This window comes from Thamnophis elegans, chromosome 5, assembly GCF_009769535.1.
Source record: "Thamnophis elegans isolate rThaEle1 chromosome 5, rThaEle1.pri, whole genome shotgun sequence".
NCBI classification, from domain to species: domain Eukaryota; kingdom Metazoa; phylum Chordata; class Lepidosauria; order Squamata; family Colubridae; genus Thamnophis; species Thamnophis elegans.
The window spans coordinates 68,084,718-68,099,486 of record NC_045545.1 but is presented as its reverse complement, the minus strand read 5'-3'; the positions used below and the strand labels follow the sequence as shown (position 1 = coordinate 68,099,486).

The window sequence follows — 14,769 nt, the reverse complement described above, 5'->3', positions numbered from 1 at the left end:
TTTAAGAGAGCTAAAGAGGTTGAGGTGATAAGAAGTGAAAAACATGTCTCACTTTGGTAGAGAGCAAACACCTGGAAGCAAACTGTAATAATATATATATATATATAGATCTGGACTTTGAAGCTAAACTTTAAATGTACCAAGTGCTCTTCTCAGATTCAACAAAGATTGATTCAGTAACCTCTGGGGAATTTTGTAGTTCCACCTCTATGCTTCCTCTGCTACTAGTTCAAAACTTTGCTATTCGTTCATGTAAAAAAAACACCCCATAGTTGCGTTTTTAAAAAGTTAAATTAAAGTTCTTTTCATATACCTCATGACTGCTGAAACCCCTGTTTTACGGCCAACTGGGCGCTTCTATTTTGATTTTAAAAAATGTTAATCTTTTGGAGAGAAACTGTATTGTACAAATGCTCAGACACCTTGGTTTTTCTTAGAAATGGAAAGGAAGAAACAAGAGAGCCTTTGGGTTTATTCAGTGAATTCAATTCTCTAGACAACAAGAGAACTGTCGCTATTGCTACCTGCAAACAGCGATGCAAGAGAACTCAATGGACACTGAGTGTGTTTGATGCTTTTAGAATGGGGCTATTGAGTGGCTACTCAAGTGACAGTGGTAAAATGACAAGCCTGCTATATCTGGGCTGCAAAACCATGGACATCTCCTTCACGACAGCAAAAAAATTTTTTGGCAACCCTTCTGGGGTTTTGCTGCTCCAATAATCTCAATCATGAAGTCCTCTGGCAGATAGCATAGTTGGCTGGAACCCTGTGGAGGAGATCTCCCATAGCGTTTCTTACAGGATAGGTTGTTTTAGGGAAATGCAAGCAACCAGTGGAAAATGATTCCTCATGGATTCCTCATGGACATCTATAGAAGGATTCCTCATGGACATCTATAGAATGTTAGCACCCTAGAGGAGCAATCTCCTTAACAGAAAAACTGTAAGATATTTCTTCAATACCTGTACATAGGGCAGAAATTCAAGGCACGTGTTTTGATCATTTCATTTCAATCTTTGGATAAGAACACATCTGGAACATCTGTCTGGTAATTTGTTAGAGGAATGGAATCTTTACCATGAAAACAAATAGAGGGCCATTATATTTCTGTCACAGATTCTAAATCAAGAGCTAGTAAAGTTTATTACAACCATGCTGTTATCTTTTCAAACTGAAAAAAATTGGAAGTGCCCCGCCTTGACAAAGAAATAAACCAGAATACCCAAAAATATATGTGTGTTATGTCTCACTAATTTAACTTTCTCTAACAATTATATTTTTATATTGTATAACTTAATTTTATTTTGACAAAATTGTATCAGAATTGTATAAATTTGCAATTAGTATTTTAATATACCAGAACCCTAAATTAATTAACAAGATCAAGGATAGTCTGTTATGGGACTGTAAGTAAACCATATTAAACTCACTGAAACTTACTTCTGCACAGGGTGCTTTAAAGCTTTATTTTTTAAAAATGTAGGTTTGAAGTTTATATTTTCATTTTTAGTTTTGAACAATTACAGGTAGCCCTCAGCTTACAACTGTAATAGAGCCTGCTGATCATGGTTTGTAAGTGTCGATGGTTGTAAATCGGGTCACCCCTGTGATTGACCCAATTTTATACCTTTCTTGCAGCAATCATCAAACAATAATTATGGCATTAAGTGAACCAATGGTTTGCTATTTTTATTTATTTGCATCTCATCTTTATTATTTTTACAAATAAGTCAAGGTGGTGAATGTATCCAACATACTTTCCTCCTCCTATTTTCCCCACAATAACAATCCCTGTCCTGCCTTCTAGTCTGGTGCCTTAACCACTAGACCAAACTGGTCAAAACTATAGGACAGTTTTGCTAAAAACTGGAAGTAAATGCCAGTTTTTATAAAATACATGTGACTATGGGATGCTGCAAATAGCTATAAATGTGGGATAGTTGCCAAGCACCCATGTGCAATCATATGACTGCGGAGGGTGGGGGTGGGCTCCAGTTCTCAGAACTTCAGAACCAGTTCGTTAAGTATTCACAGGAAGGCATGTCGTAACTTAGAATGTCAGTAAGCAACTGGTCGTAAGTCAAGGACTATCTGTATCCAAGTTTTCAGTCATTTAAAGAAATCTTTACATCCATAGAGCCAAAAGCAACATATTTAGAAAAGTGAAGAAGCCATTCAAATAAAACCATGGCAGGGTAGAAAATATAAGCAATCTAAATTTGCTTTGCACAAGCATTATGAAAATGCTCCCTTATGTTCACTCTATTTAAAATAAAAGTAAAAAGCAATCAATGTGACAGCCATCGTCTTCTCTTATTTGCTCACCTGTCATAGAAGTCATCTCTGTAGTAATCATAGTCAAAGTCATAGCCACTGCTTTCAAAAATAAAACAAAAAAGAATAGGATTAGTACTATGCTTCACCAATTACTTTTTTGTAGGAACGTCTGTAAAGTAACAGAATTCAGTCTCATAGATCTGGAAGGAAACCAGGAGTTCTGGATAATATATATTTAGAGAAGTAAAACTATATCACAAAGAACTCAGATTTACTGTTGTGTTTGTTTTAGGACACAACAAGGCATTTGGCAGCATCTGCAAAAAACCACGTAATCAAAAACAAACAACCAATGGATTTTCATTATGACACAGATTCTTATCAATGTTACAATGATATGCAGAATCTCAGCTGGCAAAACTTCATTTGGCTCACATACAATACAAAACACACAAATTGTACAAATATATACAATCTGCACATTTTTCACTCTGTGACAGGTGAACCAATCTCATAATGCTTATTCACAATCCATGGATTTATGTGTGAACTGAATTATTGTTTGGTTACTAAAAGATAACTAGGTAGCAGATGGAAATTCTGATCTAGCCAAAAAATAGTAGATTGGGATATCACAGGTTTTTCCTTAAAATTATATGCAATTACTGTATATACTCAAGTATAAGCCTAGTTTTTCAGCCCACTTTTTGGGCTGAAAAAAGCCGCCTCGGCTTATACTCGAGTCAGTGAAAAATTTGCCCGAAATGGAGGAGAAAAAGGGGCTGGGCCATGCCGCTGGGTGACACTCGTGAATGGCCCAGTGCCCCTGTGAGTTTCCCCTCCCTCTGTGTCAGTTTGCCGCGCAGCGCGCACCGCACCATCCCCCCTCCTCACGTTCTAATGTAATGCAGGGCTGTCTTACGATTCCCCTTCCTCCCCCTCCTGCCGCTCTGCAACGATGTCCCACCTCCTCCTTGTTATGGCAAGCAGCCACATAGAGATGTCCCACCTCCTCTGGTACAGTGATCCAATGATAGGAATCACTGTGCTGTGTGTCATAGGAGGCGGGACATCGCTCCCGCGGCTGCACGGGACACGGAAGTATTTCATTGAATACACCGCTAGTTTACTGTTTTTCTTTGAAATAAATATTCAAAAACATTATTGGTATCTATTTTTATTTTTGAAATTTACCGGTAGCTGCTGCATTTCCCACCCTAGGCTTATACTCGAGTCAATAACTTTTCCAGTTTTTTTGTGGTAAAATTAGGTGTCTCGGCTTATATTCGGGTCGGCCTATACTCGAGTATATACGGTAGATTGACCCAGACTCAAAAGAGCTACAAAAGCATTGAATTGGATAATAGATGATTATATCTCTTATGCATCACTGTTGTGACTCGGCTAGAGCCTTGGGAGCTGTTATCAGACTCTGACAGCGAGGGGGCTTTTGAGTCATGTTTGGAAGAGGAGGAGGGTTCTGGACAGGGGTCTGCCTCCAAGCAGGGCTCAGAGAGGCTAGTTGGGCCCCAGGTAATGGCTGAGCCTTGAGCCAGTAGGGAGGACATAAGAGAGACTGAGCCTTGGAGCAGTGAGGAGGAGACAAGAGAGGCTGAGCAAGAACCCTTCTGTGAGTATTTTCAGGATGCATGTAGGAGACGAGCTGACGACGTAAGGCACAACGGAGGACTCCGAGGAGGTGATTGCAACCAGATGTGCCTTGTTAGAGGCTTCCCTTAGGGATAAAAGGACTGGTGGTGCCACGCCCTGCTAGCAGAAGTCAACGTTCCTTGATCCTGGAGTGTGGTTTCTTTGCTGTGCACTTCGAAAAGTGGTTTGACTTCTGTAACCCTGATTCATAGATACTTTGGGAAGAAGGGCTTTGCTTCCGTTTGGATTCTTCTTGTATTTACCATAAGAAAAATTTATGTTTGAGTCTGTTTATATTCTGGCAGAGACTTTAATTAGTTTAGTTTGGCTCGCAGCCATTTTGAAACTGAGAACTGATAAAGAGAATTTCCTTTCCTTTTATTTGCCTGTCGTCTGTTAACAAGTGAAGGATGGGGGAACAGAACACATCACTTATACCTATAAGTGTTACAAATGCAAATACATACATGTTGAACCTCCAACAATTGAAAGATGCTGTGTTTGACAAGGTAGCACAGAGAGCACTTGTCTATAAAGTTCTCAAGAGTCCAACACCACTAAATGGTCAAAACAATAAGAGACAGGAACATGTGGCAGCAGAGCTTCTCACACCTGTTTCAAGGTTGCTGCTTCATAGCCAATGCTGCCCTGCTGAGGCTGTAGAGAGCCTTCAAAGGAGAGGCAGGCTGCACAAGAGCCTGAAATTTTTTCTAAGCAGCTTGCTCTTCCACCATTGTGGGTTTGTATATTTTAGCTATAGCACCTGTCAAGAATTGGTTCAGACGCTATAACTACTGTGTCAGTGCCAGTGGGTGACTTAATAGGCCACCATTTCTATTTCTCTTCCAAGAAGGATATTTTATACACAGTAATGAAAGTATATTATTGCAACCCTTCCTAGAAGAAAACTTTAAACAGAAATCCAGCTGGCAAATCATAGACATTGAAAGCTCTGACATTTCCTAGTAAAAAGAAGTGTAGTTAGGAACACATTTGTTGGAAAGGTCAGCTTAAAAGTGAAAATTTTAATTTTGGCTTGACACCTTTGGCTTGGTGACACAGACATGACATTTCAAGACAATAAAGGCCAAGAGAGATTTAAAGCTCAGTATCTCCATCAAAGCAAGCACTCTATGATTGACGAGTGCAGAGTCTTCTGTATAAAGCTGGGTTAAATATTTTTTTTAATTATTTTTTATTAACAAACATGTAAAATACACACACACAAAACTTAGACGTACACCACATTTACACAATACAATACGAACAGGAGCTTCCTGTTCTTTCTAATAGCAATTATCAATCGATACCGCTCACCCTATATTATTTCCCCTTCTACTGTATTTCATTTGGATTTCACCATTCTTAACCCTCTTATTTTACACATAACTATTATTTTTGAGTTTTGTTATATTCCTTCATTGATAAAAAAAGCTGGGTTGAATAAAAGAGGACTCAGTTGGTGACTTTAGTGCATTGGGTTCACATGTTTTTCCATTATTATGCGGTTTATTTGGTTTTGGTTTTGGGTATTGAGCAAATTCAGTCAACTCTTACTTCTCCTATAAACCATAGGAAAACAGGGTTTAGTGTGCATCAGAGGTGGGTTGCTCCCGATTCGGCCCAGTTCAGCCAAATTGGTAGTGGAATTCCGGACTGGGTCGCAGAATCAGCAGTGACCCAGGCTTGCCACGTCCCCAAACCGGTTCCCTCGCCACTGCTGGGCCACCGCCATTTTGGTTTTTAGTGACTGTGTGTGTACAGTTCAGAGTAAATTGTTCTGTGCATGCCTAAAGAACAATTTTCATTGAACAGCACCCACGTGTTGTGAACTGGTAGTAAAACTGACAGCAACCCATCCCTGGTGTGCATAAACCTAATCATTAACTTAGTACCAGTGGGTGGCTATTACAATAAAATAGGATAGTCTCACAATTATATCCTGACCTTCTTAGATGGAAGAAATAATAAAATATTATTAGTAGATAGAAATAATTGTCCTTAAATTCTATTTCAATCAATCCTAGCAGCAATTTTTGGGGATCTGCAAATGGCCTTATACCACCTGTTCATTTACTTTTTTCAATCAAGAGCTTTGAGGAAGGATGCTGATTTTATTCTGAATATATTGGAAGTCCCATCCTGCAATTTCTTTTTGTTCTTTCCAGTTCAGTATTGACTGCACTGAACTGCAGGAGTTTCTAACATTTCAGATAGGTATTGAACTAGAGGCTGCCCTATGTTCTATGTGGTTTCTGCACAGACTATGTATTCTCATTCCTATTTCTTCTAGTTTTTATCAATTTCATATCCTAGAATGTCATGAAATGTGATTGCATATATATTAAAGATCTGATTTTCTTTATTAATTTGTGACAAACATTTGCAGGCTGTTTATTTAAACATACAATTTGCATAGCATATTTTTCCCTGAAGTAGCTTACTTCAAGCTGCAGTTAGATTATAAAGAGGAAAAAATGATTTAGCCTTGTTCTTGCAGCATTATTTTTATTGTGAAAAAAGCTATCTCCCCAAAGCCCCAAATTGGGACCTATTCAAACAAGCAATTTACCTTTCACAGACTGTTAAAAATAATAGTGCACAATCTCCCTTGGATTGAGCTCAGTTCTTGATGGTTTCATGGATAACTACAAACAAGTTATTTGCCACAGCTATTTTCCAGGAAGCTGTTTTGATTTTTTTTTTTTGCCTAGCCTACAAATGACCCATCCAAGGGGTCCAGGCTTTTGCCGACAACCTTGTTTTTATTCTGGTGGATCCTATGGCTTCTGGGATACAACTTCTATGTAAAATAGAGGAGTACGGTATGATAGCGGGGCTACGTATAAATAAAGAGAAGACAAAACTGTTAATTAAGAATATGACTTTGAACCAGAAAAGGGAAGTACAAAGCCTGCTAGGGATTAACATGGCCCATAAAATACAATACTTGGGAATTTGGCTCATGGAGAGATGTTCCTCTATCAAAGTAGATAACTATATGAAATTACTACGACAGGTATCTAAGGACATGACTAATTGGAGTGGTAAACAACTATCTTTGATGGGCAGGATTGCGACAGTTAAGACATATGTACTACTGAAATTTTTGTTTTTGTTTCAAACGGCACCAACTAAATTGGACAAATTTTTTTTTAAATCCTTGGAGACAATAGTGGCTCAATTTATATGGCAAGGCAAGAAAGCACGAATCAAAGCCCAAATGTTGCAAAAACATAAAGAACAGGGAGGCTTCAGAGTACCCAACTGGGAAGCATATTATAATGCAGCAATTATGACATGGGTGAAGGATTGGGTGACGTTGAGTAGAAGGCGCCTATTGGCTATAGAGGGACACGACCTCCCCCAGGGATGGCACGCCTCCCTCTGGCAAGAAAGAGATACCCCCCATAGGTACTTCATGGGACATTATATTCGGAAGATTTTGATGGGGGTGTGAGAAAAGATGAGGAAAAAATACTATCATAGGGTTCCGTGCTGATTGGCACCGTTAGAGGCCTTAACGCATCCCAGTGTATTTAATTGGACAAGAAACATAACATATAAAGACATTATGACAGAAGATGGCAACATGAAAACAAAGATGGAATTAGAGCAGCAGGGCAGGAATCTGGAATGGTGGGAATATTTACAGATTAGAAATAGGTTTAAAAGTGATAAGGTACAGTTTGGGATCTACCCAAACCCTCAGGGGCTAGATAAGATTTTGTTTGGTGGAGATAAGAAAATGTTATCGAAGATTTATCAGTTTTTGACCTGTCAAGATGCTAAAGAAGAGATGGATAAAAGCCTTCTAATAACATGGGAGAGAAACTTTGATTATGAGATTGAAATGGGCAAATGGTGGGATCTATGGAGTAAGACTATTAAACTTACAATATCTACAGCATTTAAAGAAAACATATACAAGATGGCTTATAGATGGCACCTCCTCCCAACGAGTTAGCCAAAATGTTTCCTGGGTTGGAAATGTGGAAGAAGGATGGCACATTCTACCATATTTGGTGGTCTTGTATTGAGGCCACGAAATACTGGAGAAGGATTCAAAAATGGCTAAAAGAGGTTACTGAGGCAAGCATGGAATGGAAACCCGAGAATTTTTTACTAAGCATACAACCAGAAAACATGAGTAAATCTATATGGTATTTGAGCCTACATATAATTGTGGCTGCAAGAATAACCTATGCACAATTTTGGAAATCTACTACCATACCGCCGGAAGATGCCATAATTAAAAAGATCTATGAATGTGCAGAAATGGACAGAATGACGAGTTGGCTGAGGGACAAAGGAGAAACAGAACATTATCTTAGCTGGAACCTATGGTATATGTGGGCGACAAGGAGAACAGCAGAGACTTAAAACGGGGAAAGTTAAATAGCAGTTGTTAACAATGGGAACTAAAAGTGAACATGGGTATTGTAATAGATCCCTGAACTTTGTAATGAGAAGATGTTGCTTAGAGACTAAACAATGAGGAAGGAAAAAAAAGTTGGGCTGTGAATGACTGTCACCGCGGGGGGGGGGGAGGGGGGTTGTATGTTTAAAACTGTATTTGTATTTGTATGTTTTATCCTTAAAAAAATGTATAACTAATAAAGACTATTTAAAAAAAAATGACCCATCCAAGTATTAATTAAGTTTGATCTTGCTTAGCTGTTCTGTAAACATTCATTCTACTGATGGCATACATTCTACTGATTTTATTCTATACTAGCTGATAACCCAGTGTTGCCTGGGTATTTATTTATTCCAATCCTGTATTAGACAGGAATGGCGATGTCAAGTGGCAATGGAATGGGCTCTTCCCTCCTTCCATGAACGTCACTGCAATTCCTGAAGAGGTGATGGCAAGAGCAATTTCTCCCTGAGCTCTGATTTCGGCGACAATCAAATTAGTTAAAAATGTTTTCCCTATGCCCCCAGAAGCATAATTTCTAATGTTGGATTTTCTCCCTTACCAGAGGGAACCCCCTTGTGGAGTACTGTGAAGCTGTTACCATGGCAAATCTACTGCGCTTACAGTAGAAGCCATTTTAAAACACAACAGGCTGTATTTTAACAGAACACGCACACCAAGGGTTGTTAGGGGTGTCTTACCCAGAGGTGGGTTCCTGCTGGTTCGGCCCGGTTCAGCTGAATAGGTAGTAACTCAGCCAGACACGTGACTGTACCGGTTCTATCCTAGACACTGCCATCTTTATTTTCTGTTCTGTTCAAAAAATTTTGGGCACTGAATTGGTAGTAATACCGGCAGGAACTCACCTCTGGTCTTACCCCCCATAGTATTTTTCTCCAGAGAGTAAGTCATATGTGTACCAAGTTTCATTGAAATTGCTCAAGGCGTACACACAAACAACCATTTTTATATACGTATATAGAAGATATATAGATAGATTCTAATCAAATACAATGAACAGAAATTGAAAATAACTCATGAAAAAAACTGTTCAAATGTTATACAAAGTCACATCTGTGTTAGCTGTAATGCTCAACTTTTATTAAATACAAACCATATGTGCATTCACACATAATTATTGGTCTAGGTCACACAACATGCTTAGCAAGGTCAGTTAAAGTTGTAGCAACTACATTTGCATAAAATGCTAACTGCTTTACTCTTAACTTTTAGATTTTTTTTTTTTTGCTCTGAAATTGTATCTTGTGTAAAGATAACCACTTTCTTCATTGTTTATTATATACAATGGCTAACTTCATGAATGAAACTAAACCAAAACATATAATAATAATAATAATAATAATAATAATAATAATAATAATAATAAAAACCCCGCCAACCCATACAATATGGTGAAAAAAAACGAATAAGAATTCCATACCGCATCGGTCGTCGCGCGGGTTAACAAGGGCCGCGGCGGATGTTGGGGTCCCTGGACATCCGTCGACAAGTGGGCTACAAGTGGACCAGCCAACAAAACGACAAAAATATAGTGCAGATGAAAACCGTGCCATAATGGCCTGTTACTACAACTCAGAGCCAGAAAAAAGAGGATATTTAAAGCGAATGTATGAATTATGGAAACAACAATATCCAGATTCAAATGTTAGTGAACAACGACTAGCAGATCAAAGGCGATTTATTATATGGAATAAAGTGTTTAGTGAAGTTGAACATGAGGAAATTCAGGCAAATTGCAAAACCCAAAAAACAATATCACAAGCGGAAATAACTGATATTCAAGACGCAACTAAAGACACTATAGTAGAACTCCCAGAAGAAGCTCTCAGGGAGGAAATAACATCACCACCACTAGAACCAGTTATCACTGAACCAACTGATGAACTAACTCAAAAACAAAAAGAATTGAAGGATAAGATCATGGAGCATTTTCTGCTTAATGAGGAAAGGCAATGTTTACCATCACTAAAAACTGTGCCTAAGAAAATTTTGGCCCCTATCATGAAAATGGTTAATGCAGTGTTTTCAACAATTGAACCGGGATCCATCTTGGAAACAAACCAGTTAATGTACAGCGCAGCTGTAATAGTCACTAACGAACTAGGCATTAAAATTAAAGTACCTAGTCACACAACAGAAAAAGCATCAAAGCCAAAGTGGAAAATCCGTCTAGAACAAAAAATCAAAAAATTAAGGGCAGATGCTAGTAACTTAAAGAACATGCATGAGCAACGGCTTAAAAACAACAAAATCATAGATCGGCTAATCAGAAGATATAGATTGGATACAAGAAACATCAATGAAGCTGTAGAGATTGTAAAACAGCAGATAACAGCAACAGCTAGAAAAATTGAAAGATATGAGGCACGAATCATCCAATATAAACAAAATCAGCAATTTCGATCAGACCAACGGCGTTTTTATCAAAGTCTTAATGTGAATGGTGACACCAAAAGTGAAAAACCAGAAAAGCAGGCCACAGTTGAATTCTGGAAAGAATTGTGGGAAAATGCAAAGGACTACAACAAGGAAGCAAAGTGGATACATGACTTTGAGAAAAGCATTGGCAACAAACAAATGCAAGTATTAGAAATAACAACTGAGATGATCAAAAATCGAGTTAAAAAGGTAAAGAATTGGACATCACCTGGAAAGGACCAATTACATGGTTTCTGGCTCAAATATCTGACCAGTTTACATGCAATATTGGCCAGGCAACTGAATGAAATTTTACAAAAGGGCCAAATTGATGAATGGTTGACAACTGGAAAACATACTTGATTCAGAAAGATCCAACTAAAGGAACAACACCTGAAAACTATAGACCAATAACATGCTTACCAACAACCTTCAAATTACTCACAGGCATTATTGCAGATAACATGATGGATTATTTGGAAACAAACAACATCTTGCCAGTAGAGCAAAAAGGCAACAAAAGAAGGAGCAGGGGCACAAAAGATCAGCTTCTAATTGATAAAATGATATTAGAAAATTGTAAGAACAGAAAAACGAACTTGAATATGGTCTGGATTGATTACAAAAAGGCATTTGACTCACTGCCACATAGTTGGATCATAAAATGCTTAGAAACAACTGGCATTAGCAAAAATATTACATCCTTTACTGAAAAGGCAATGAAACAATGGAGAACTGAGTTGGCAGTAGGGAATGAGAGCTACGGAATGGTTAATATCAAGCAAGGAATTTTCCAGGGTGATTCACTTTCACCTCTTCTCTTCATCATCGCAATGATCCCACTATCAGTAATCTTAAAAAAAATGAAATTAGGCTACCAAACAGCCAAAAAAGCTGAAAAAATTTCGCATTTACTATATATGGATGATTTGAAACTCTATGGAAAGTCAGAAATAGAAATCCAATCATTGACAAACACAGTCCGAGTATTCAGCACCGATATTTCAATGCAGTTTGGCATGGAAAAATGCGCCACTGTATCCATAAAAAGGGGCAAAATCACTGCATCTGAGGGAATTGAAATGCCCAATGGCCAACTAATTAAATGCAAAGAAAATGAAGCCTACAAATACTTAGGCATTCTGCAGTTGGATAACATCAAGCATGGAGAAGTAAAAACTATTGTCAGGCGAGAGTACACCAACAGAGTTAGGAAAATTTTAAAATCTAAATTGAATGGTGGAAATACAATCAAGGCCATAAATACCTGGGCAATACCAGTTATAAGATACACAGCTGGCATAGTTAACTGGACACAAGCTGATTTGGACCTTTTGGACCGAAAAACCAGGAAACTAATGACAATACACTACAGTTTACATCCACGTGGTGATACTGATAGACTATATCTGCCCCGAAAATCAGGTGGCAGAGGATTATTACAAGTGAAGCAAACAGTTGAAGAAGAAAAACATGCACTGGCTGATTATTTAAAAGACACTCAAGAACATCTATTAATCGAAGTAAAGAACAAAAATCTACTGAAGGCCCAACAGACAAAACAAGAATACAGAAAAGATGTGATAAAATCAAGAATGGAGAGTTGGCAGAACAAAGCACTGCATGGTCAATTTCTGGAAAAAATAAAAGATAAAGTGGACAGTGAACAAACTTGGTTATGGTTAAAAACAGGTACATTAAAGAAAGAAACAGAGTCACTAATCCTGGCTGCGCAAGAACAAGCTATCCGCACAAATGCCATTAAGGCCAAAATCGAAAAATCCTCTGATGATGCCAAATGCAGACTTTGCAAAAAGCTGATGAAACTGTTGATCACATACTCAGCTGCTGTAAAAAAATCACGCAGACTGATTATAAATCGCGGCACAATTCAGTAGCACAAATGATCCATTGGAATTTGTGCAAAAATTATAATATTAAAACAGCAACAAACTGGTGGGAACATCAGCCTGAAAAAGTCACCGAAAATCAGATGGTCAAGATCTTGTGGGATTTCCGTATACAAACCAACAAAATACTGGCGCATAATACACCAGACATCACACTGGTTGAGAAAAATAAGGTCACAATCATAGACATCGCAATACCAGGTGATAGCAGGGTCGCCGAGAAGGAACATGAAAAAATCGCAAGATACCAGGACTTAAAAATCGAAATTCAACGACTATGGCACAAACCAGCAGTGGTAATTCCAGTGGTAATTGGCACACTGGGTGCTATTCCAAAAGCACTGGAATTACATTTAAAACAGTTAAAAATTGACAAAATCACCATCAGTCAAATGCAAAAAGCCGCACTGCTTGGATCTGCACGCATATTACGAAAATACGTTACGACGTCCTAGGCCCCTGGGTGGGGCCCGACTAGTAACCAATGCCAAATCCGGCGAAACAACTGGCCGCTGTGATACAATTGTACAATAATAATAATAATAATGGCTTGTGAACAAATCATGCAGATTTGGTTGATTTAATTCAGTAACCCCAGTTTCACTGTGTTTCTATGTTAACACTATAGCAGTGTTCAGTGTACAGCTTCTGTATTCAGTGTACAGCTTCTGTATTATAAAAAGTCAAGGGAAGAAACTGGGCACATTGAAAAGCCCTGATCAAGCCAACCCACTTCTCATCCAACATGCCAAGTCCAAATGACAGAATATTCTCAGTTAAAATTGATATATTTGGTGACATCATGTAATATAACATCTGTATGTTTCAACTCTGAAAGCTTCGACAATATAGATTATGTGTGTACATTTCTGCCTATTTATCTCTTCTTGCAGCAGTGCAAAGTGTTAGGATCTAGATACTTCCTAAAATTAATAATATTGTAATAGTCATGCAATGGCTCATGAGTTCAATTCCTGAGATGAGGCTTGAAATTATAAAATAAGACCTGGCTACCAAACCATTACAAGTCCCAATTAGGATAAAAACGAACACGTATTGCCTTCTGTTGGTCTATGTAATTTTTTTCAGATAGCAAGGTAAAGGTAAAGGTTCCCCTTGCACATATGTGCGAGTCGTTCCTGACTCTAGGGGCGGTGCTCATCTCCATTTCGAAGCTGAGGAGCCAGCACTGTCCGAAGACATCTTCGTGGTCATGTGGCCAGCATGACTAAAAGCCAAAGGCGCACGGAACGCTGTTACCTTCCCACCAAAGATCGTTCCTACTTTTCTAGTTGCATTTTTTACATGCTTTCAAACTGCTAGGTTGGCAGAAGCTGGGACAAGTAATGGGAGCTCACTCCGTTACACGGCGCTAGAGATTCGAACCGCCAAACTGCCTACCTTTCTGATTGACAAACTCAGCATCTTAGCCACTGAACCACCCTTTTCAGATAGTAGGTTTATCCATATTTTCAAGAAGAAGATATTCCTTCCTCCATTTAAACCATTGAGAAATATCAGAATGTGTTAGAGCCTCATAGATTGCTATAGGTACATAGATCTAAAGATCATTTGTTAAGGAAACTAAAAGTGCCTTGCAGGCTGTACATTGCTTGTTTGCTATTCTTAGTGTTCAAATTCCTTTCCAGACAAGTCGGATGAGGTTTATCATTGTTATAATAAAGACAATCATGCCCCAAAATATCCTGTATTGTATTTCCAGGGACTGCTGTGCCATATTTGTTCAGCTGTTCTTTTTCCATGCTATTAGTTTATTTTAAGGCTTTGTGCAACTTTGCACGCAAACTTCAACATAGCCTCAAAATTTTCTTTCCAAGTAAAGCTCCCCTTCCAGGTGGTATTTCAGGGCAGTCATCTAGCTTCTACCTGGATGTTCAAAAGAGACTCTGTACATGTCAGAGCAAACATTGTACATGCCAGGACAAAATTCAAGACAGAAAAATAAGCGAACAACTTTGTTCATTACTTTGAATCAGATTATTTTAACAATGTGGACTAAGATAATATGTCTTAAGGGAGAACAGAGTACTTTACACAGCCTAATTTGTC

At 38.3% G+C, this 14,769-nt stretch overlaps 1 protein-coding gene across 1 annotated transcript in view; it reads right to left on the bottom strand.

Moving 5' to 3' along the window:
* RALY (RALY heterogeneous nuclear ribonucleoprotein) overlaps positions 1-14,769 on the bottom strand; it is a 45,944-nt gene that overhangs the window by 9,025 nt on the left and 22,150 nt on the right. Inside the window, exon 3 of the mRNA XM_032218881.1 lies at positions 2,329-2,376. Coding sequence (XP_032074772.1) covers positions 2,329-2,376 — 48 coding nt within the window. The remainder of the gene's footprint in view (positions 1-2,328; positions 2,377-14,769) is intronic.